General features: G+C 39.2%; 1 protein-coding gene across 1 annotated transcript in view; it reads left to right on the forward strand.

Annotated features, from left to right (window-relative positions):
* Window positions 1-1,157: 1,157 nt before the first annotated feature.
* The window catches only part of LOC140736015 (cadherin-like protein 26), an 80,851-nt gene continuing 57,851 nt past the window's right edge, over window positions 1,158-24,157 (forward strand). Inside the window, exons 1-4 of the mRNA XM_073061694.1 lie at window positions 1,158-1,304; window positions 12,505-12,630; window positions 13,082-13,228; window positions 15,199-15,346. Of these exons, the coding sequence (XP_072917795.1) occupies window positions 1,257-1,304; window positions 12,505-12,630; window positions 13,082-13,228; window positions 15,199-15,346 (469 nt within the window). The 5' untranslated portion in view covers window positions 1,158-1,256. The remainder of the gene's footprint in view (window positions 1,305-12,504; window positions 12,631-13,081; window positions 13,229-15,198; window positions 15,347-24,157) is intronic.

The following is a 24,157-nucleotide window of genomic DNA, read 5'->3' on the forward strand; positions in this document are numbered from 1 at the left end:
GGTCGAGTCGGTTGGTATTTTTAAGGCAGAAGTTGATCTTTTCCTGATCGATCAGGGCATCAAAGGATATGGTGACAATGGAGATGTATGGGGTTGAGTGGGATCTGGGATCAGCCATGATGAAATGGCAGAACAGACTTGATGGGCTAAATGGCCTAATTCTGCTCCTATTTCTTACGGTCTTACTGTTTTATCTGAAAGACATACGAGTTAATAGTTAATTTCTCCCTTTTGTGTAACTGGGTGGAGCACGCTCATTGTGCCTGAAGGGCATATTACAGTACTCTATCTCTAACCATACCATGTCACAGTCTGGTCCATTGACACCTTGTTTCCATTGAGTTCCTTTTCCTTGTGGTTTGCCTGGATTAGGTTACCTGATTTTCGTTCAAACTGGCAGCATTACAACTCGGGTTTACATCTACTCCCTGCTGGTTTGTCACCTCAGCAGTGTGGCTCTGCTCGTTCCGAGCCGCCGAGAATGGGTTGAGTCAAGAGCTTGCTGCCTGGAGTCAAGATACAAATGGACTGTCATTGTTTTTGTCATTTTCTGTCCAGCTGAGTATTGCAGGCTGTTTTGCTGCTGCTCCGAGCCAGGATGTGAGTAGTCTGTCGTCGTTTTGTTTTATCACTTAGTGTCCAGTTCCAGGCTCGAAGTTAAGTCCTAGTCCAGGCCTCAGGCTCGTCATCCAAGTCAAGTCCGAGTCCAGGCTCATCATCCAAGCCAAGGCTTCGAGTTCCGAGTCCAAGTCCGTCACTGTGTCAAGTCTCCATGCCTGTGTCCTGCACTTGGGTTCATCCCCAGTCACTCTGTGTAACATATCTAAATTCTAGGAAATGACTTGAACTGGGCAACCTTTTGTCAAAATTAACTCCTCTGTATTGATCATAGGCTGCCACCCCTCACTTTCCACTGCCTGTCAATCTAAAAATTATTTCAGCCTTTCAAATAGAGTGGATACACTATTTGGAAATGGTTCAAAGTTCTCTCATAAACTGCATTTTATATTTACGTTCCCCGTTGGCTTCAGTTTTTTTTGTCAGGAAGTATATTTCCTGATAAGGAATATTACCTTAACTGTGGACCAATGATTTTTTTATATGCAGATTAATGTTAACGTTTAACAAACATTCACATTTCCGCATTTCATGTTTTGGCCACAGATTTCTATCCTGCTGAGTAAGTTTCTCAGGAACTAAGCAGGACAGAATTCTATAAAAAGGAGTGTAGATCAAATATCTCTCACTACTGTGTCATGTATTTCATCATAAAAGTATGGATTCTGCTGCTGACCTTTCCTACAGTAAGTGTTACTACATTTCTATCTTTAAATTGAAATAAAATGCTTGAGTAATTGTTAAAATATCAGCTTTAATTGTATTAAGGTCATTGTTCAAATTAATTGTTTAAAATGCAAACATATTTACATTTTCCTGGACATTGTGTGGTGGGGTTGATTCCTCAGGTTGAGAGTCTGACCTTGACAGACCGAACTTTGGAAGTGGAGCATAATATGTGAAAGTTATAATTCTTGAGACGTTTGTGTAAACAACTGAAATGTTGTATGTAGTACGCATTCTTAATTCAGAGATTTTTTTCTTTATCTTGGCAACCCTCATCCACGTATATAATGAAATAAATCTTTCCAAAAGCACCATGTCAAAATACCAGCTTATTGTAACACGCACCAAATGCTGGAGGAACTCAGCAGGTCCGAAATGTCGACTGTACTCTTTTCCATAGATATTGCCTGGCCTGCTGAGTTCCTCCAGCATTTTGAGTGTATTGCTTGGATTTCCAGCATCTTCAGATTTTTTCTTGTTTGTGATAAAATAATCAATGATTAACTTGGACTGGAATGTCTGATTAAGTTCATTAGCAGTATGAAAAACATTTTACACAGCTTGGCAAAGCTTTACTGATCCTTTTGATCTCTTGTTGGTGTTCAGCAGCATTCTAAAGGCTGAAATATGTGCCCGGGCAGATGATATGCTTGACCCTTCTGTAGAGTGTGATATATGTGAAAGCCCTTCCCCTGCCCATGCCCACCCTCCCTAATTTTTATCTTTGGGTTTTTTCTTGAGGAGTAAGTAAAGGCTCTGCTGAATTCACACCGTTTTAATCGTAGAAACCTCTGTACTGATATTCAAAATGTTATCTTTATTTTGATTATGAGTTTGGAAATAAGCACAAACAATCCCCAAATCAAAATAAATGACAACTTTATATATCCCAATTATAATTGTAACAGGTAACATTTAAAAATTTGCAGCAGGATATAATAGAGCCAAAGCAAACTCAAATAAAATCAAGTTTACTTGTCATTCAGTCATATTTGGATACAGGCAAACGAGACAGTGTTCCTCTGGGGCCAAGTTGCAAAAACATAGACACACATTCAAAATAGCGAGAAAGAGGGGAAAAAAAAGAAAATGAATAAAGCACATTTTTAGTCCAAAACCCTGAGTAACAAGTCCTGCAAATTGATGGTTGGTGGCAGTCCAGCCTGTAATCCCACTGATCCAACACTTTAGGACAGCACCAACGGGAGAGGCCAGATGCCATGGTAAATGAAAGCCTGCGACAAGAGGCCCACTCCTTGCTCCGATCGAGGCGACACTGCTGCCTCGCTGCCTGTCCCTCTCCACCAAACGAGGGAAGCAGGCTTGCAGCAATCAATGTCCAACAAAGTCTTCTGATCGTAAAAGAATTGAACAAGACAGTCACTCATAGTTTCACTACACACCGCCTTCATTCCAACTTGAAGGCACCAACTCCATTGCCTCCAGGTAGCAGGCAGTAGCATGATCTGCACCCAGGTCACCTCTTCTCAACACCATCTGGCAAACCCCTTGGCATGACTTGAATCCTCCTGACTCGCCTCCCTTGGCTGACGGCCCGGACTGACTTGCCTTCTTTGAACAGCTGGCTGGCTCTTACGACACCCTGGCTGGCTACTCCAAACAATGAGCAGCTCACTGATGTGGTAGACCTGTTTTATATGTAGTTATTGGAGTTAAGAATCATTTTACTATGTATGGAAACACATTAAGCAAAGAAATAAACATCTTTGATTGTCTAACATGAAGAAATCTGCAGATGCTGGAAATTCAAGCAACACACACAAAATGCTGGTGGAACACAGCAGGCCAGGCAACATCTATTGGGAGAAGCACTGTCAACGTTTCGGGCCGAGACCCTTCGTCAGGACTGACCTTTGATTGTCTATTGAGATCCTGCTGTGTGTACAAGTGCCGCTGTCTTACCACGAGACCGTCATTACATCAAACACTGTGAGGTGGAATCTAAGAAAGATGTTGTTGTGATGCATCTATCCAAGTATTTCACACTGCACATCCAATTAAATAAAAAGTTAAAGAGCTTCAAGATGCAGAGGTGGCTAGTTCTGTAGTCATTAATATCCTGTCCCTTGTTCTTGTGTTCATGCAAATTGCTGGCTTTGTGCAGGTAGATGTTAACTCACCACTTGATGTGCGATGTAATAGGAGGAACAGAAATAGACAACTACAGAGCATTGAGTTATCAGCAATTAGTGCAATTATACATCGGAGGCTATCCGGGAGGGAAAGGAGGTGATAATGTTAATGTACGTTAGACCTTTTTCCACTCAAAACCCATCTGAGCTGTGGACATAATTTAGCTGGATCATCCTCATTTCTTATACGGCAGCAACAAACTATGGGCGGAGCTGTGAATCATTCTGAAGGCAATATCTGTTAGGCTAGACTGGTGAACAGGTTAGACGGGATGTTGGAGCCAGGTTGATGTTATCAGATCTGCAAAGGCAAAACTAACGCTGCATAGAACGTGGAGGTGGGTGTCCCTCCCGGAATGTTAGAGGGGATTGCTTATTAAGTTCTGGTTTTGCTGTAGCCCCACACTCCTGATATTTGGTGACACAGAGTGGACATGGCAGAACAATTGAGGAACCTTGTTAGGTCTGCTCCTAGGCCTGGCCGAGGTGGGCATTTAGAGGTGGAGGTACTGGACTGTTTGAACTGATTGCCTGCCCCACTTCTGAGGATACATTTGTGCTTGTAGAGGACGCACATAGTGGCTCATAGGAGGTCATAAGCATGACAAGAGGGTCTCCTGTCAGATTCCCGCTCCTCCAGCCCTTTTATCTCTTTCACCAATCCAGTCCAGGTCTTTACTTCACCCCCTACCCTTCTCCCAGTTTCACCTATCATCTGCCACCTTGTACTTCGTCCTCCCCTCCCCCACCTTCTTACTCTGCGTTCTCATCGTTTCTTCCAGTACCAACGAAGAGTCTTAGCCTGAAATGTCAACTGATTCCTCTTTTCCATAGATGCTGCCTTGCCTGCTGAATTGCTCCAGCAATAGTGGAAATACTCTACAAATAAATGCTCATTCTGGGCCTGTTTCTCAAGTTCTACTCACATTAATGATTTATTGTGGAATTAGTAGTTGCTTGGAAAAACAAATTTGAAGAAAACACGAATGTCATTAATATTCTGGAAATGTTAGAAATGCTAGATATGATATATCATGTAGAAGGGATAAGTCAGAAAGAAGAAAGATAGAGTGAAGCAAAATGTGGGTACTAGACATGGAAATATATCTGACTAACCTGACTAGAAATCACTCTTGTTCTCTACATAAATGCGTAATTACAATTACATTTACTTGTTGTATTCCCCTTGGTCTCCTTTCCTTCAATTTCCCACGCATTTTAGTCTTCAATATCGTCAGAATTTTTATCTTAACCAAAACTGATGGAAATAAATACTCGATTCTCACAATTTCCTGTGTAAAAACATTTTTGGTCTAGTTCCAGATCTCTTTATCTATGAATCTGTTGCTCACGTTCATGACCTCAGCTCAGTTTGAAGCAAACAGTGTGATGGTATTGGGTTTGCCGACCATAAAGTTCTAAACTCAAATGAAAATCTTAGCCCTCTTCGATATAGATAGCTATAGGTACCTTTACTAAAGGGAGTTTATATTGTATCCACCTGCTGTTTAAAAGCTAGTTCGCTTCCCTGTTTATCCTTCATGGCAGGTTTAGTTGCCAATACCCAATGTTTGAGCATTGTATCCTAACTTGGAGGATATACTTCCATCTAACAAAGTAGTTTAAAAACGGTTCATTTAAATTCAGTGATGCACATTTAAATTTAGATAAAATTCTTCCAACACTTTTAAAATTCACTGAAAATTTTTATTATATAAAAGATTTTCAAATTGCAATCCAATTCTAAAACACAAAGGATTTCCAAAACACAGGGACAATTTCTTATAAGCTAGGCAACAAGTTGAGTTGAATGAATCATCCATCACAGAAATTGAAGGCTGGGGTTAGATTCTAGTCTCCTGTCTTTCTGTCACTCTTCTTAATGTTGTTGGAACATTCCTAATAAGCCTGTCTGCTCTCTGCATGTATGTTGTTTTTCTGCCACTTGGGTGATTTCAAACACATGGTATTTTTCCAGATACCTTTTCATACAAGTGGTCTGAAAGCCATAGGGGACAAAGATTCCCACAATTAATTCTGTGAAGCTGACTCCCTGAGCACACAAACCTTCCAACTATTAATAAATCAGCTATTTCTAAGTTTTAAGTAAGTCTATTATCAAAGAACATATTCGTTGCCAGATACAACCCTAGAATTCATTTTCTTGTGGGCATACTCAGTAAATCCAAAAACCACAACAGAATCAATGAAAGACCGCACACAACAAAATGGGCAAACAATGGATGTGCATAAGACAACAAACTGCAAATATAAAAGAAAAATGAAATAATAATATGAAATAAATAAGCAATAAATATTGAGAACATGAGATGAAGAGTCCTTGAAAGTGAGTCCATAGGTTGTGGAAACAGTTGGTGAGAGTGAAATTATCCCAACTGCTTCAAGAGCCTGATGGTTAAAGGTTAATAACTATTCCTGATCCTGGAGGTGTGAGCCCTGAGGCTCCTGTACCTTCTTCCTGATGGCAGCAGCAAGAAGAGAGCATCACATGGGAGGTGGGGTCCACTGATGATGGATGCTGCTTTCCCACAAAAGCGCTCCATATAGATGTGCTCAATAGTGAGAGGGCTTTACCCATGATACCCAGTACTTGTAGGGTTTTCTGTTCAATGGTATTGGTGTTTCCATGCCAGGCTGTGAGACAGCCAGTCAATATATTCTCCAGCACACATCTATAGAAGTTTGTCAAAATTTTAGATGTCATGCTAAACCTTCACAAGCTTCTAAGGAGACAGAGACATTGCCGTGCTTTCTTCGTAATTGCACTTACTGTACATGCTTGGCTCAGGACTGGATCTCTGAAATGATAACACTAGGAATTTAAAATTTAAAGTTGCTGACCCTCTCCACCTCTGATTCCCTGATGAGGACTGGCTCATGGACCTCTGGTTTTCTCCTCCTGAAGTCAACAATCATCTCCTTGGTCTTGCTGACACTGATTGAGAGGTTGTTGTTGTGGCATTACTCAGGCAGATTTTCAGTCTCCCTCTGTATGCTGATTTCTCACCACGTTTGATCTGGTCAACAACTGTGGTGTGTCATCAGTAAAATTAAATGTGGTATTGGAGCTGTACCTGGCTACTTATTCATAAGTGTAAAGCGAGTAGAGCAGGGGGCTAAGTACACAGCCTTGTGTTGCACCTGCTCTGATGGAAATTGTGGAGATGTGCTGCCACTCTGAACCGACTAAGGTCTGCAAGCGATGAAATCAAGGATCCAATTGCACAAGGAGGTATTGAGGCCAATGGTTTGAAGCTTATTGATTAGGTTTTTGAGTAGATGTTAGTATTGAATGCTGAGCTGTAGTTGATAAAGAGCATCCTGAGGTATGCATCTTTGGTATTCAGCTGTTCTGGGGTTGAGTGAATAGCCAATAAAATAGCCGTGGACTCGTTGTGTCAGTAGGCAAATTGAAGCAGATCCCAGTTGCTTCTCCGACAGGAGTTGATGTGTTCCATTACCAACCTTTTAAAGCACTTTATTACAGTGAATGTAAGTGCTGCTGGGTGATAGTCATTAAGGCAGGTTACCACATTCCCACATTCTTCTTAGGCCCTGGCATATTTGAATGCCGCTTGAAGAAGTTGGGTACCTCAGATTACAGAAGCAAGAGATTAAAGATACCGGTGAACACTCCAGCCAGTAGATCTGCACAGGGCTTTAGTACTTCACCAGGAACCTCATCTGTGCTGGATACCTTTTTTGTGAGCTCGCCCTCCTGAGGGATGCCCTCAAGTTTGTCTCAGGGACTGAAATCACAGGGTTATCAGGGCTTGGGAGTTCATGAATGGTCCTCCATGTTTTGATGGTCAAAGCCATCAGAAGGCATTGAGCTCATTCGAATGCAAAGCCCTGTTGTCACCTCTGTCACTTGATTTCACTTTGTATGATGTAATAGCATTCAAACCCTGACACAATTGTTGAACATCCTTTATTGATTCATGTTTGGTCCAGAATTGCCATTTTGCCTGTAAGATGGCTTTCTGGAGATCGTACTTGGACACATTGTACCTTAATTAATTTCCAGACCTGAATGCCTCTGATCTGGCCCTCAGCTGAGTGTGGATCTCATGTTTCATCCAGGGCTTCTAGTCAGGGAAGACTCTGAATGATTTTGTGGGGACACACTCATATACAACTGATTTAATAAAGTCTGCAATAATCATGGTGTATACATTCAGATCCACTAATGCGTTCTTGAAGACTGCCCAGTCCACAGACTTAAAAGCAATCCATTGCTGCTACTCTGCTTCCTGCCAACACCCCTGTTGTATCTCTGCAGCCTTGATCTCGAGCCTCTGCCTGAATGCAGGTAGGGGAGAGACAGCTAATTGGTCAGATTTCCCGAAATGCAGTCTTGGCTGGAACAGCAGGCATTCCTTATCACAGTACAGCAGTGGTCTTGTGTGTTGGGACCTCTGGTGCTACAGGTTATACACCGATGGTAATTGGGCACAGATTTCATCAAACACGCCTGGCTGAAATCTCTGACTATGATTTGAAATGTACTGACTTGGACTGGTTCTTGTTTGGTGACAGCAGCATGTACTATCTCAAATTCCTGATTACAGTTAGCTGATGGTAGTATGTAAGCTGCAGTCAGGATCATGGAGAAAGAAGTCTTTTGATAAATAGAATGGTCAGCACTTGATTGTGAGGTGTTCCAGGTCAGAAGAACACTAATATGACAGAGCACCACTGAGAGCTTATCATGAACCAATCCCCCGCCCTCCACCCACGCTAGCCTTTTGCCTTTTCTGAATCAGTAATTCAGTCCAAACTATGTATTAAGAAGCCTTCAGGTCTGATGGCCAAATATGGCATGCTCAGAGTAAGCCATGTCTTGGTAAAACACAGAATACAACAACTTCTCATTTCCCTCTGATACAGCAATCTTGCCCTCAGATGTCCAGCCTTGTTCTCCAGAGGTTCCACATTTGCCATCAAGATGTTGGATAGAGTGTTTCAGCCTGGCTTGGAGCCCCCCTCCCACCTCATTTCTGGCCATGTTGATGAGCCTTTGTCCATTTAAAGGAGCTGTACCTGCTTGGCGCATGGCCAAGCAGTTAAGGCATTCGTCTAGTTATCTGAAGGTCGCTAGTTCGAGCCTTGGCTGAGGCTTGCCTGTGTCCTTGAGCAAGGCACTTAACCACACATTACTCTGCGATGACACTGGTGCCCAATGCCCTTCCCTTGGACAACATTGGTGGCATGGAAAGCAGAGATTTGCAACTTGGATGACTGCCGGTCTTCCATAAAAAAAACTTTCCAAGGTGCAAATCCATGGTCTATTGAGACTAACGGAGGCCTACACACCTGTTTGCTTTAGATTTAAGTCTTCAGAAGACTGTGACATCTATAGTTCATTAAGTTGGTACAAAAGTACATTGCTTAAAGGGAAATTAAATTACATGCTGTGAGAGTAACTCAAAAGAAGTATAATTAGAAGTATTGTACATAGCCCAGAGAACTATTGTACTTGGAGTATTGTACATGGAGAAATAGTAAATTGGATTAGACATTGGCTCAATGGAAGAAGCCAGAGAGTGGTAGTGGAGGATTGCTTCTCTAAGTGGAGACCTGTGACTAGTGGTGTGCCACAGGGATCAGTGCTGGGTCCATTGTTATTTGTCATCTATATTAATGATCTGGATGATAATGTGGTAAATTGGATCAGCAAATTTGCTGATGATACTGTTATGATCGCAGCCCCCTCCTTCTTGAGAATCGCAAGATCGCTATTAATTCGGGTCTTGGACCCAGGAAATGAGAGAGAATCCTCAAGGTTTTGGAATGTGTCCTGGCCCCTCAGCAAGACAAAGCCACAGCTAATGGCCATTGTCTCTTGGAGACACCTTTGTGGATTGGGTGCTGGACTACGTGCAAGCCCCCCAGGGCAACGTGGGCTGGGTGATGGGGAGAGATTGCATCATCCCAACCTGATTGATATCTGCTACCTGGCAAGTCCAGATAAAAGAGGGGCTGTAGAGGTGGCCCCTCAGACGCACCAGAGGAGACGCTGGCGATCCTGTATAGTGGGCAGCCATTTGAAGGAAGCCACGTGTGTTCGGTTCCCGTGCCTGGGAGCCGGTGGCTGATACCACAGAGACGATTTTCTTGAACTAACAACGGGGAATCAACTCCCCCGACTCAACGGATTGGCCTCATCAAAAGACCCAGGCAAGTTTCTTTTCTCACAAAATCTCTCTCTCTCTCCAACAAGTGAAAACCCAGTGATCCCCAAAGCCCAGAAGCCTGCAGAAACTGAGTGACTCTTATATTTCCAATGGACAATATATTACCCCCTAGACAAATGATAGAGCTCTTTCTTATTGATGATTATTACTATACCCACGCTTTAGATTGAGTATTGACGACGTATGTTATCTGAATGTTTGTATTAACCTTACTTTTGTGCCCCTCTATAAATAAAGACTTTTAAAAATAGTCCCATCAGACTTCAATGGACCTCTCTATCTTTGCTGGTAAGTGACCCAGTTACGGGGTACGTAACAATACAAGGACTGGAGGTGTAGTGGACAGTGAAGAAGGTTTTAAAAACTTACAGAGGGATTTGGACCAGCTGGAAAAATGGGCTGAAAATGGCAGATGGATTTTAATGTAGACAAGTGTGAGGTATTGCACTTTGGAAAGACAAACCAAGGTAAAACATACAAGGGAAATGGTAGGGCACTGAGGAGTACAGTAGAACAGAGGGATCTAGGAATACAGATACAAAATTCCCGAAAAGTGGCGTCACAGGTAGATAGAGTAGTAAAGAGAGCTTTTGGTACATTGGATTTTATAAATCAAAGTATCGAGTATAAGAGTTGGAATGTTACGGTGAGGTTGTATAAGACATTGGTGAGGCTGAATTTGGAGTATTGTGAGAAGTTTTGGTCACCTAGTTACAGGAAGGACATTAATAAGTTTGAAAAAGTGCAGAGAAGACTTACAAAGATGTTGCCAGGACATGAGAAACTTGAGACTTGAGATTTAAGAAACTTGAGTTACAGAGAAAGGTTGAATAGGTTAGGACTTTATTCCCTGGAGCGTAGGAGAATGAGGGGAGATTTGATAGAGGTATATAAAATTATGATGGGTATAGATAGAGTGAATGCAAGCAGGCTTTTTCCACTGAGGCTAGAGGAGAAAAAAACCCAGAGGAAATGGGTTAAGGGTGAAGGGGGAAAAGTTTAAAGGGAACATTAGAGGGGCTTCTTCACACAGAGAGTAGTGGGAGTGAGGAATGAGTTGCCAGATAAAGTGGTAAACGTGGGTTCACTTTTAACACTTAAGAAAATCTTGGACAGGTACATGGATGAGAGGGTTATGGAGGGATATGGTCCAGGTGCAGGTCAGTGGGACTAGGCAGAAAAATGGTTTGGCACAGCCATGAAGGGCCAAAGGGCCTGTTTCTGTGCTGTAATGTTCTATGGTTCTAACAGTGCCATCTTGAAAGAAAATATTTTTGATGTGTTAAGTGATAGCATCAAGCAAGCTTCCTTGATATAAATAACATAGCCAACATTGTCTGCTTTGATACAAGCCCAACTAACATAACTCATTGTCTTACATTGCATCCTTGAGTAGTAAGCATCCTGGCTCGAAAGGCAGTGCTGTTTATTTGCAAAGCTGTCCTTTTTTCTTCAGACTGATTATTGCTTTCTATTTACATTAAGAACTGATGACTGGCTCCCGTTTATGACATGAAGCTAAACAAAGAATATTGGTTGGATGTCTAACCTACTTAAGAACAACACCTTGATCTCTAGTAGTTCAGAACTGCTGTGTTTAGCAACCTGTGCTTGGCGAAATCCATCACAGCATTAGTTTTTGTTCAATCCTGCCTTTTCGCAACGTTAAGCACTTTCATCAAAACATCATGTTAACTGTGTTGTTCCAATGTAAAGTTCTTTATTCATATTTCCACATGTAATGATGCATGCCAATGTATCTACATTGCAAGTACCATAATTAAGTACAATAATTGTTGAGAAGTAATTTTGGGTTCCATTTTTACTCCAAAGACTTAAATATGACTCTTTAAGTTTGAATCCAGAACTGATGGACTTATGCGAAACAAAATTCACTGCCAATTATGCTATTATTTTGGATATGATGTTAATTTAAGCCTTAATCTGCTTTCTCAGCCTCCATGAGATTAAAAAAAAATCCTGCAGCACTACTTCAAATGTGTAACCCCTGTCTTCTTTCCATTTATTATTTCTTAGCCGACATAGAAAATATCCATTATCCAGTCCTCATCACTTTGCTGCTCATGGAAATTCGTTGTGTTTAAATTGATCATGTTTCCAACATTACAAAGTGGATTAAAAATGATTCTATCAGAATGATAGATCTTCAGCCTGATATAATAACTGCTTCTCTTTCTGCTTGACCATCAGTGTTTCTGTTTTGATATAAAATTTCCAACATCTGCAGCTTTTTGATTTACAAAGTTTTGTATTAAACATTGGGGTGGCAAGTACATTTTATTCATTTGTTTCAACATCCTTTCAGTCATAAAATTAATACTGCACACAATGCTCTTAACCAGTACATTAATTGTTTACAGAGGCTCATTACTAATTCTTGACATTTTTGTTTTATGCCCCCTGCGATAATCCTAGAATTTTTCCAGAGCTGTGTAGCATTATCAACTTGAACTTCTGTAGTTATTGACTGCCTCCATTAGTTTGCATAGGGCACATTAAACCTAGAGTGAAAATACAACTCACGATATGTGTTACTTTGGGGAACAGCACTATAATTTATCCAGTGAAGTAAAATGATAAGTGTTAACCAATTTTAATGAAAGTATCCGGAAATTAACTGGAAATCTAAGAGTGTGGTAAGTGAAATGACTTTCTGTTAGTTCTATTGAGTGGTTGGTATCATATTAAATTATTCCGGAGTAAAACGTGAAACAAGTATAAAATGATTTGAGAATGTTGTATCTAAAGGGCAAAAAATTTAATTTCAGAACTTTGGCATACAAACTGAAGATTTGGGGCCTGTGATATTACGTCGCCAGAAGAGGACATGGGTTCTAGGTAGTATTGATATCACTGAAGAAGAAGAGGGGCCCTTTCCCAAAGTTGCAGTTGAAGTAAGTCAGTATTTGCTACAAAGTTCTTTATAGGGGATTACATTTACAATGTTGCATTCACCAAAGTGTTGCCATTGTTAATCATCCAAAAGTTTTTCTTAATTTAATCAGAAATTTATTAGCCCCCATGTTTACTCTACAAAGGGAAGTTTTAACCTACAGCTTATTTTTTAAATTATATCTCATTGATTCAAAGTGAGCATTCTATCCATTAACTTCAGCATGCTTGTTACAATTAGCTTTTATATTTTGTTGCTTTTCTTACCAATGGCTCTGTGAGGTAACAGACTGCTCAATTTAGGAATTGCCTGTTCTGAAAACTACTTTGTTACAATTAGTTTTCATTTTGTTTTTATAAGACTAGAGAGATTTTAAGTTTTTATGACGATGGTTGAAAAAGATGTGGGTTTGAACTGAAATAATTTGTAGTCTTCCTTCTCTTATGTTTTAGATACACCATATTAGGACAGCTAGAGAGCAAGTTATATTCAGATTAAGAGGAAATGGAACTGAGAATAACTTGTTTTATCTGGACAAAAAGACAAATATAATAATGGTTTCACGCAAGATTGATCGTGAAAAAACTCCAGTACTTACGGTAAATTTTGACTTTATTTTCATCTGTTTTTGTTTACTGAATTTCATGGTGTTAAATTGCTGTGACAGAAAATAAGATTTAAATAATGAGAGTTAAAATCATACAGAGCAAACCTCCACAAAACTTCATCTGAGCAGCAACACAAATTTCCACTTTATTAGAGAACGTGCAAGTCCACTCAAGTTAATGGTACCACCTTAAAGGAAGATGATAAACTAAACATACGTTTGAACTAATGATTAGAGATATTTGAACTAACAATTAGTTCAAATATCAATAAGTGAGTTAATATTTATTTATTTTATTACTATTTATAGACACTGCATGGTAACAGACCCTTCTGGTCCAATGAGCCTGTGCTGCCCATTACACCCATGTGATCAGATAGACAGACAGACAGACAGACTTTATTGATCCCGAGGGAAATTGGGTTTTGTTACAGATGCACCAACCACGAATATAGCAATATAAAACCATAAATAATTAAATAATAATAAGTTAATCATGCCAAGTGGAAATAAGTCCAGGACCAGCCTATTGGCTCAGGGTGTCTGACACTCCGAGGGAGGAGTTGTAAAGTTTGATGGCCACAGACAGGAATGACTTCCTATGACGCTCAGTGTTACATCTCGGTGGAATGAGTCTCTGGCTGAATGTATTCCTGTGCCTAACCAGTACATTATGGAGTTGATGGGAGACATTGTCCAAGATGGCATGCAGCTTGGACAGCATCCTCTTTTCAGACACCACCGTCAGAGAGTGCAGTTCCACCCCCACAACATCACTGGCCTTACGAATGAGTTTGTTGATTCTGTTGGTGTCTGCCACCCTCAGCCTGCTGCCCCAGCACACAACAGCAAACATGATAGCACTGGCCACCACAGACTCGTAGAACATCCCCAGCATCACCCGGCAGATGTTAAAGGACCTAAGTCTCCTCAGGAAATAGAGACGGCTCTGACACTTTTTGTAGACAGCCTCAGTGTTCTTTGACCAGTCCAGTTTATTGTCAATTCATATCCCCAGGTATTTGTAATCCTCCACCATGTCCATACGACCCCTTGGATGTAAACACTGGTGCCTTAGCCCTCCTCAGGTCCACCACCAGCTTCTTAGTCTTTTTCACATTAAGCTGCAGATGATTCTGCTCGCACCATGTGACAAAGTTTCCCATTGTAGCCCTGTACTTGGCCTCATCTCCCTTGCTGATGCATCCAACTATGGCAGAGTCATCAGAAAACTTCTGAAGATGGCAAGACTCTGTGCAGTAGTTGAAGTCTGAGGTGTAGATGGTGAAGAGAAAGGGAGACAGGACAGTCCCCTGTGGAGCCCTAGTGCTGCTGACCACTCTGTCTGACACACAGTGTTGCAAGTGCACATACTGTGGTCTGCCAGTCAGGTAATCAATAATCCATGACACCAGGGAAGCATCCACCTGCATCACTGTCAGCTTCTCACCCAGCAGAGCAGGGCGGATGGTGTTGAACGCATTGGAGAAGTCAAAAAACATGACCCTCACAGTGCTCGCCGGCTTGTCCAGGTGGGCGTTGACAATTAACTTAGGAACCTGTACATTGTTGGAAAGTGAAAAGCAGGAGCACCCAGAGGAAACCCACGTGGACATGGGGTGAATGTACAAACTTCTTACAGACAGTGGTGGACTTGAGTCCAGGCTTCTTATGCTGTATCAGTGACCCACTAATCACTATGCTACTGTGCCACCGCCTTGAGCAATAGATATGGAGAAAGAGTTTTGTAAGAGTAATGGTGAGCATAGAACTACCGGATTATCGTAACATCTCAATTAGTTAATTTGTACCCTGTGTAGATGAAGAAGTCTTCTCTCCTACTTCATCTGCAATACTAGACTGGTGGACCCCTGAATGAATAAAATTCAAAACAGAATAATTTTTGGTTTTGGTTACATTATAAGTGATTTATTATATATTTTAAATTATCTTTATATTCAGTTATATGTTAGTGCTCTCAGTGCAACTACACTTAAGAAAGTAGGTCAAGATCTGATGTATCAAGTCCTGGTGAAAGACATCAACGATAATTCACCAATCTTCAATCAATCTGAATACGAAGTAGAAATACCAGAAAGTACACCTGTGGGTGAGTATCTTTAAATTAATTCTTTGATATAAAAAAATTAGGCCAAAGACAAAGGAGGATGACTGAAGAGGAGAAAAAATGTAACTGTAAAGCTTTGACCAGCATTTACCAATGGAATGGCGTAAAGGGTCACCAGTATACTCCCAATACAGCTTGTTGTTTTCATTTAAAGATGCTTATACTCGCAAATCAGGTCCAAGCTAATTGCCACAGATGGGTGAAAAAATAGCCTCAGGAAGGACTGTGCTAAACCAGCCATCAGATACCATGGGGAATTAAGGTTCTCACCGGTCATAGCACTAATGCAGCTGATGCTTTAAAGTTGCCGGTGAGCCAATGAAATGTAATGCAGTGATCCACCATGAAATGATTCTGAAGGCTACAAATTTAAGAACAAAATACTGCATTCGAAAATATGATTTATTTTCATCTTTTCCAAATAGTTTTGCATTGATGTCATAATTAAAAATACTAAATTTATGAAGTTAAGTTAAAATTGGATCAGCCATGATAAAATGGCAGAGCAGACAGGATGGGCCAATTGGCCTAATTCTGCTGTTACATCTTATGGTCTTAAGTTATCAAATATATTAAATGTTTAATAGGAAGGGTAAAATGGATTGAAAGTTGACACCACAAAAGAGCTGGGTTGACTTTAAATCAGGTTAAAATTCAAAGTTGCCAACCATGTCACACTTATTCACATTTGAACTTAAGAAATAAATGCAAGAGTAGGCCATTCATCCCCTTACATAGTCCCTCTACATTGGATTTGGGTGATCCATAGCCTTCTCTACATTTGTGAGATCTGATGTAAATTAGGGTTCTGCTTTGTCAAGCACCTCCATTCCATCTGCCAAAAGCAGACTTTCCCAGTGGCCAACCATGTTAATTCCGATTTCCGTTCCCGTTCCAACATGTTGGCCCATGGCCTCCTCTTGTGCCATGGTATGGCCACTCTTAAGATGGAGAGGCAACACTTCATATTCTGAATAGGTAGCCTCCAACCTGATGGCATGAGCATTGATTTCTCCTTTAGGTAATTTTTCCCCTCCCCTTTCACTCTTCTCCTATTCCCTACTTTGACATCTTACCCCTTCTGACCTTCTTATCACCTGCCCCTGGTGCTCTTCTTTCTTTCCTTTTCTCCTATAGTTCACTCTCCTCTCCTATCAGATTCCTTTTGCTCCAGCACTTTACCTTCCTTACCCACCTGTCTTACCTGTTACCTTCTAATTAGTCCTCCTTCCCCTCCCACCACTCTTTTTATTCTGACACCTTCCTGCTTCCTTACCAGTCCTGAAGAAGGGTCTCAGATCAAAGCTTTGACTGTTTATTTTTATTTTAAAAATATTTTTATTAATTATTATTGAAGATTAACAAAAAAGATACATTAAGTCAATATATCATTATATACAATAAAGAATTAAATTAGCAAATAACTAATTAACAAGCAATATATCAATAATAATAAGAGAAAATAAAGTGTTAAGAATATTTTTGGAAAGAAAAAGAAGGAAAAAAAGAACCCCTACTAACTGAAAAAATAAACAGACAAAAAAAAAAACCCATTGGGAGCACAACCCCGGAGCTATACATCATACAAGCTTCCATAGAAAAAACATCAATCCGCCAACTCAAATCCACTTAAAAAAGATTGGAAGGAAACAATATTAATTAAGTCAAATCAGATGATAGTAGCGGGCGAATGAACCCCACCTTTTCTCAAAATCAAATCGAGGATCGAAAGTTCAACTTCTGATTTTCTCCAAACTAAGGCATAACATCACCTGAGAGAACTATTGTATCAAAGTAGGAGCAGAAACATCTTTCCATTTCAACAAAATAGCCCTTCTGGCCAATAATGTAACAAATGCAATTGCATGTTGGTCTGATGGAGAAATATCATGAACATATTGAGGGACTATACCAAATAAAACTGTCAATTTATTAGGTTGTAAATTAATTTTTAAAACTTTAGAAATTGTAGAGAAAATAGACTTCCAAAAATGTTTCAGTACAGAACACGACCAAAACATATGTGTCAATGTAGCTGTCTCGGTTTTACATCTGTCACACTGACTATCAATATTAGAAAACAGTTCAGACAGTCTCTTCTTAAATAGTAATGATGTACAATTTTAAATTGAATTAGAGAGTGATTGGTACAGATCGAAGAAGAGTTAACCAGCTTCAAAATCCCCAACCAATCTTCTGTTATCAGGGTCATGTTAAGCTCTCTCTCCCAATCTTGCTTAATCTTAAGTGAAGGGTAATTGTGCTGTTGTAACAATAAATTATAAATTTTCCCAATAAAACCCTTCACTAAAGGATTCATTTTTAAAATAATATCTAACAGGTCAGAATCTTGTATATATGGAAAATTACTTAAGTATTTTTGTAAGAAGCGTCTGACTTGAAGATATTGCAGGAAATGTGAATATGAGAGAGAGTATTTAGTTACTAATTTCTCAAAAGACATCAATTGGCCATCCTGGAACAGATCCATGAAGAGAAAAGTAGGATCACTTAGTGAAGGTTTAAATAAATAATTTCAATAAATTAAACTAAAAAGTTTAAATATTTTAAGATTTAAAAAGTTATGAAACTGGAACCAAATTTGTAATGACTGCTTAATCACAGGATATGAATTTAAATTAGTAATTTTGGCCAGTTGTACAGGTAAAGAAGCTCCTAATAATGAAGTTAAGTGGAACTGTCTCACAGCATTCAATTCCAAATCAGCCCAAGGCAGTCGTTCATCTCTATCAGCCCAATATAACCAAAAACACATATAATGTATATTGACTGCCCAATAATCCATTCTTAAATTAGGCAAAGGAAGATCTTCATCTTTTTTAAATTTTTGTAAATGATATTTGCCAATTCTTGGTCTTTTATTATTCCAAACAAAAGATGAAATAATAGAGTCAACCTGATCGAAACTCTTCTTCGTTAAAAAAATGGGGATATTTTGAAATACATTTAAAAATTTTGGTAAAATCATCATTTTAACTGCATGGATTTGGCTGACTAACAAAAGTGTAAGTGGATTCCATCAACAAAATAAAATCCACTAAAGGAACCAAATTAGCTTCATAAAGGTCTTTATGATTTTTAGTGATAATAATACCAAAGTATTTGAATGAGTCTGTAACTCTAAAAGGAATGTCATCATATATAGAAGCAGCACACACAAAATGCTGATGGAACACAGCAGGCCAAGCAGCATCTATAGGGAGAAGTGCTGTCGACGTTTCGGGCCGACACCCTTCGTCAGGACTAACCGAAAGGAATGATAGTAAGAGATTTGAAAGTAGTGGGGGGAGGGGGAAATGCAAAATGATAGGAGAAGACCGGAGGGGGTGGGATGAAGCTAAGAGCTGGAAGGTGATTGGCAAAAGTGATACAGAGCTGGAGAAGGGAAAGGATCATGGGACGGGAAGCCTCAGGAGAAAGAAAGGAGGGGGGGGGGAGCACCAGAGGGAGATGGAGAACAGACAAACAACCAAAGATGTCAGGGATGGGGTAAGAAGGGGAGGAGGGGCATTAACGGAAGTTAGAGAAGTCAATGTTCATGCCATCAGGTTGGAGGCTACTCAGCCGGTATATAAGGTGTTGTTCCTCCAACCTGAGTTTGGAATCATTTTGACAGTAGAGGAGGCCATGGATAGGCATATCAGAATGGGAATGGGACGTGGAATTAAAATGTGTGGCCACTGGGAGATCCTGCTTTTTCTGGCGGACCGAGTGTAGGTGTTCAGCGAAATGGTCTCCCAGTCTGCGTCGGGTCTCACCAATATATAAAAGGCCACACCGGGAGCACCGGACACAGTATACCACACCAGCCGACTCACAATGAAGTATTGCCTCACCTGGAAGGACTGTCTGGGGCCCTGAATGGTGGTGAGGGAGGAAGTGTAAGGGCAGGTGTAGCACTTGTTCCGTTTACAAGGATAAGTGCCAGGAGGGAGATCAGTGGGAGGGGGACGGGTGGACAAGGGAGTTGCGTAGGGAGCGATCCATGCGAAAAGCAGAAAGGGGGGAGGGAAAAATGTGTTTGGTAGTGGGATCCCGTTGGAGGTGGCAGAAGTTACGGAGAATTATACGTTGGACCTGGAGGCTGGTGGGGTGGTAGGTAAGGACAAGGGGAACCCTATCCCGAGTGGGGTGGCGGGTGGATGGGGTGAGGGCAGATGTGCGGGAAATGGGAGAGATGCGTTTGAGAGCAGATTTGATGGTGGACGAAGGGAAGCCCCTTTGTTTAATAAAGGAAGCCATCTCCTTCGTCCTGGAATGAAAAGCCTCATCCTGAGAGCAGATGCGGCGGAAACAGAGGAATTGTGAGAAGGGGATAGCCTTTTTGCAAGAGACAGGGTGGGAAGAGGAATTGCATTGGCGCTGCCTCTTGCACACATGCTGAGCTCGTTGACTTCATTAACTTTGCCTGCAACTTTAGCTTCACAAAATATCTTTAGCTTCACAAAGTGCAATAGCCAAGAGTTCCAGCACCAAATTAAATAACAAAGGACTTAACGGACATCCTTGTCTTGTACCCCGTGAAAGCCGAGAAAAGGAGATCTGCAATTGTTAGTAATAACAGTAGCAATAGGGCTTTTATATATCATTCTAATCCACTCATTAAAATTAATACCAAAGCCAAATTTCTCTAAAACACTAAATAAGTATTTCCATTCAACTCTGTCAAATGCCTTTTCAGCATCAAGAGACAACACATTGGGGAATCTTAGAAAAGGATGAATATATAACATTTAACAGTCTCTGAACATTAGAAAAAGAATAACAGCCCTTTACAAAATCTGTTTGGTCTTGAGAGATAATTTTAGCTAGCTGTTCTCCAGCCAATTAGCCATTATTTTTGAGAGAATTTTAGCATCCACATTTAATAAAGATATACGTCTATATGAAGCACAGTCAGTAGAATCTTTATCTTAAGAATTAAAGAAATAGAAGCTTCATAAAATGTGGGAGGTAACTCTCCTATCAAAAAAGAATCTTTAAGTGTTTCCAACATATATGGAGAGTCCAATTTTTCAAATTTTTTATAAAATCCTACAGAATAACCATCCCGTCCAGGAGCTTTATCAGATTGCATTGAAAAAATTGCTTTCTGCATTTCGCTTTCAGAAATAGGAGCATCAAGAGTTTGTTGATCTTCAACAGAAATTCAAGGAAAATCGATCTTTTGTAAAAGGGCATTCATTTTAGAAGAATCAACTGGAAACTGAGATTTATAAAGTTCAATATAGAAATCTTGAAAAATTTTATTAATATCTTCATAATTACATGCTAAACTACCATCTCCCTTACAAATATTTAGAATTTGTTTTTTAGCTCTAGGTTCTTTTAATTGAGATGCTAATAGCTTATTATTTTTATCTCCAAACACATAAAATTGACTTTTCAATTTAAACAAATTTCTTTCAATAGGATAGGTTAATAATAAGTTATATTGTGATTGGAGTTCAATCAACTCTTTGTTTGAATATATCAATGTTAGGAGAGATTGCATAAATATTATTCAAGTCTTCTATTTGTTTGGAAATCTTATCTAACTCTACTTTTGTCTGTTTCTTAAGCTTAGCTGAATAGGAGATTATCTGACCACGCAAATATGCTTTAAATGTATCCCATATAATCAATTTCGACACATCTCCCATATTATTAAAAAGAAAAATATCTTTTATCTGAGTCTCAACAAATTTGATAAAGTCTGAACTCTGCAATAAATTTTCTGGAAAACGCCAAGGCAAATTTGCAATAGCGACATCATTCAATTCAAAAGCTAAACTTAAAGGCACATGATCCGAGAGAGCTATAGCATTATTTTCACATTTCTGGACTTTGGACAAAAATTGGGAATCAACTATAAAGTAATCGATTCTCGAATACTTTTGTGAACTTGTGAAAAAAAGAATAATCTGTATCATTAGGATGTAAATGTCTCCAAATTTCAACCAGGCCAAAATTAATTAAAAAAGAGTTAATAAATGATGCAGCACGACTCGGAAGCCGCTGATTGGTTGAACTCTTGTCAATCAAAGGATTTAAACAACAGTTAAAATCACCACCCATTAACAACATATATTCATTTAAATCTGGCAATAAAGTAAATACATTTTTTTTAAAAAAAGGATCATCTACATTCGGTCCATATAGGTTAACCAGAACAATTTCTCTATTGTTCCTTTAACAATTAAAAATCTACCATTAATATTTGACACAATGTCTTCTTGGATAAATAAAATACTAGAATTAATAAAAATAGATGCTCCCTTTGTTTTGTTTTGACAGGTAGTGTGAAATTGAAGGCCCTTTCACATTTAAAAAAATCTATTTTGATTGCCCGTATTTATACGCGTTTCTTGAACAAAAATTATATCGGGTTGGAATCGATTAATAATTTCAAAAGTCTTCTTTCCCCTAATAGGATGATTCCAACCACGTACATTCCAACTTATAACATTTATCTGTTTAATTGCCATAAAAGAAATTTTATTTTATTTAACACATAGATACACGCATACCAGCGCAGGCTAATCAAAACTGACAGTGATAAGTATAACCATATACAAAATATGCATGCTCTGTAACTCCATAATGGGAAAAATTACAAAAAAGAAAACTAAAATTAATCTTACAATTAATCCTATAAATCAAAATTATCCCCAATCCTCCCACCAAAAAGCCTGAAATTCAGCAAAAAAAGGCCGAAATGCCTCCACATAGAGTAAAAAAAGAGAGAGACTCTGCAAGCTGCCCATTTTATAATAGTGGTTTTAAAAAGCTTTCCTTAATTCCTCCCCCCAGTTACAGAAAAAAGACAACATATGGCTCTAAAATAGAAAAACCCTGCAAAGGAAAAAAACATTTTGCTAAATGTAAAAAGCCAAACACTACAAAGCAACACACCACCAGATCAGGTCATCTTAACTGGTTCTTCTGCCCACTTACAGGCCTTGCTTCTAACTGATATATATGCAATTTAAATATCAATTTGCTTTAATGCCTTCCACTACTTTACGGAGTATTATTGTGCTGAAACAATGGACACTGGTGAGGCTGGGTAATCATTAAAACATGGAACAGATTCCCAACTGAAACGGTTAATACAAGAGGGCACAATTTTACGGTGATCAGAAGAAAGTATAGGGATTTCAGAGATGCTTTTTTCATAGACCAGTGGGTACATGGTAAGATCTATCATGGGTAGTCATAGAGACAGACACAACAAAGACATTCAAGAAACTCCTAAATAGGCTCATAGTAAAGGACAGATAGAATTCTCAACAGGACAAAAACATTTGATTAATCATAAAGTAGATTGAAAGGTAAACAACATGGGACAATGGCCAGCACTGTTCAGTTTTTCTCTACAGCATCTAGTTCCCCATATCCAACATCAAAGTTCAGAGAAAGAAATATTTATACGTAATCCTTAAAAGCAGCTGGGGAATACAAAAACAATCTCCAAGGACACCAAAACAATAAAATTAAACAAAGGAGAAAAATACCTATGTAATCTCTAATGAAGAAAAATCAGCAACATTTTCCATTTAACTGACACGCCCAATGAAAAACTTTTTTTAAAAACTAGTTATCTATCGACTAAGCACTCCCAACTATATATATAAGAAAAAGATCTTATGAGCTATGGAAACTATCACTTAATTAATGAAAAAAAGGGGGATAAAAACAAATAAATCAAACAATCTGTCAGTTGTCTTAATTCACTCGGTAGATCAAGCAGATTTCAGAAAAGTCATTCATCATTCACATCGGAAAGTTCACATCATCTTTAAATGGTCAATGGATCAAAGGACATCTTAAACAAATTAGAAACAAAATTTCTTCTTATCTCAATCATCAATAGATAAGTCCTTATTTTGAAACTGCAGCCAATGGGAATTAAAACATGCAATCTACTTGTGAAGTCTCTTAAAGATTTTGTACATTTGAAAGAGATAACTTTTGAATGTGAGTTTCGGTTCAGTTTCTTTACGTGACAAACCTGTGATCCTTGGAATCAGTCTGTGAAATTTCACGTACTTAAATGTAATTTCTTGCATAGGGAGACCATTTGGAGTGGGAGGGAAACAATCTAGTTATTGTGGTCCAAGTGAATATGAACAACATAGATAGGACAAGAAAGTAGGTTCTGCCTAGGGAATTTGAGCAGCTGGGGTTTAAATGAAAATGTAAAATCAAAAAAGTAATAATTTCTCTGTATTGTCATCTGAGCCATGTGTCAATAAGCACAGGGTTAATAACATCAAGGAACTAAATATTTGGCTCAAAAACTGATGGAAGTGTGTTTAAATTTGTTGGACAGTGGCATCAGAATTGGAGAAAGGGATAGGTAGTCCAATGGGATGGACCCCACCAGAAAGAACCATGCTAAGGCCAGGGTTGTGGTGAATCCCATATCTAGGGCAATGAATAGGGTTTTAAACTAAATAATAGGAGGAGGGGGTGGGTTTAATAGCTTAGAAAAGTATGGATAAAGTAGAAGGGAAAGAGAGTGCAGGAGAAGTGACTGAAATCTCCAGAATAAAGAATAAGACAAAAAAATTTAGAAAGGGATAAGAATTTAAGCTCAGGCAACATGGAGATAAAACTGAGAAGGGCAGGAATTACAGGACTGAAAGTGTTATATTTGATATTGTTACATACCCCATAACTGGGTCACTTACCAGCAAAGATAGAGAGGTCCATTGAAGTCTGATGGTACTATTTTTAAAAGTCTTTATAAAGGGGCACAAAAGTAAGGTTAATACAAACATTCAGATA

The sequence above is a fragment of the Hemitrygon akajei genome, chromosome 11 (assembly GCF_048418815.1).
Source record: "Hemitrygon akajei chromosome 11, sHemAka1.3, whole genome shotgun sequence".
Taxonomy (NCBI): Eukaryota; Metazoa; Chordata; class Chondrichthyes; order Myliobatiformes; family Dasyatidae; genus Hemitrygon; species Hemitrygon akajei.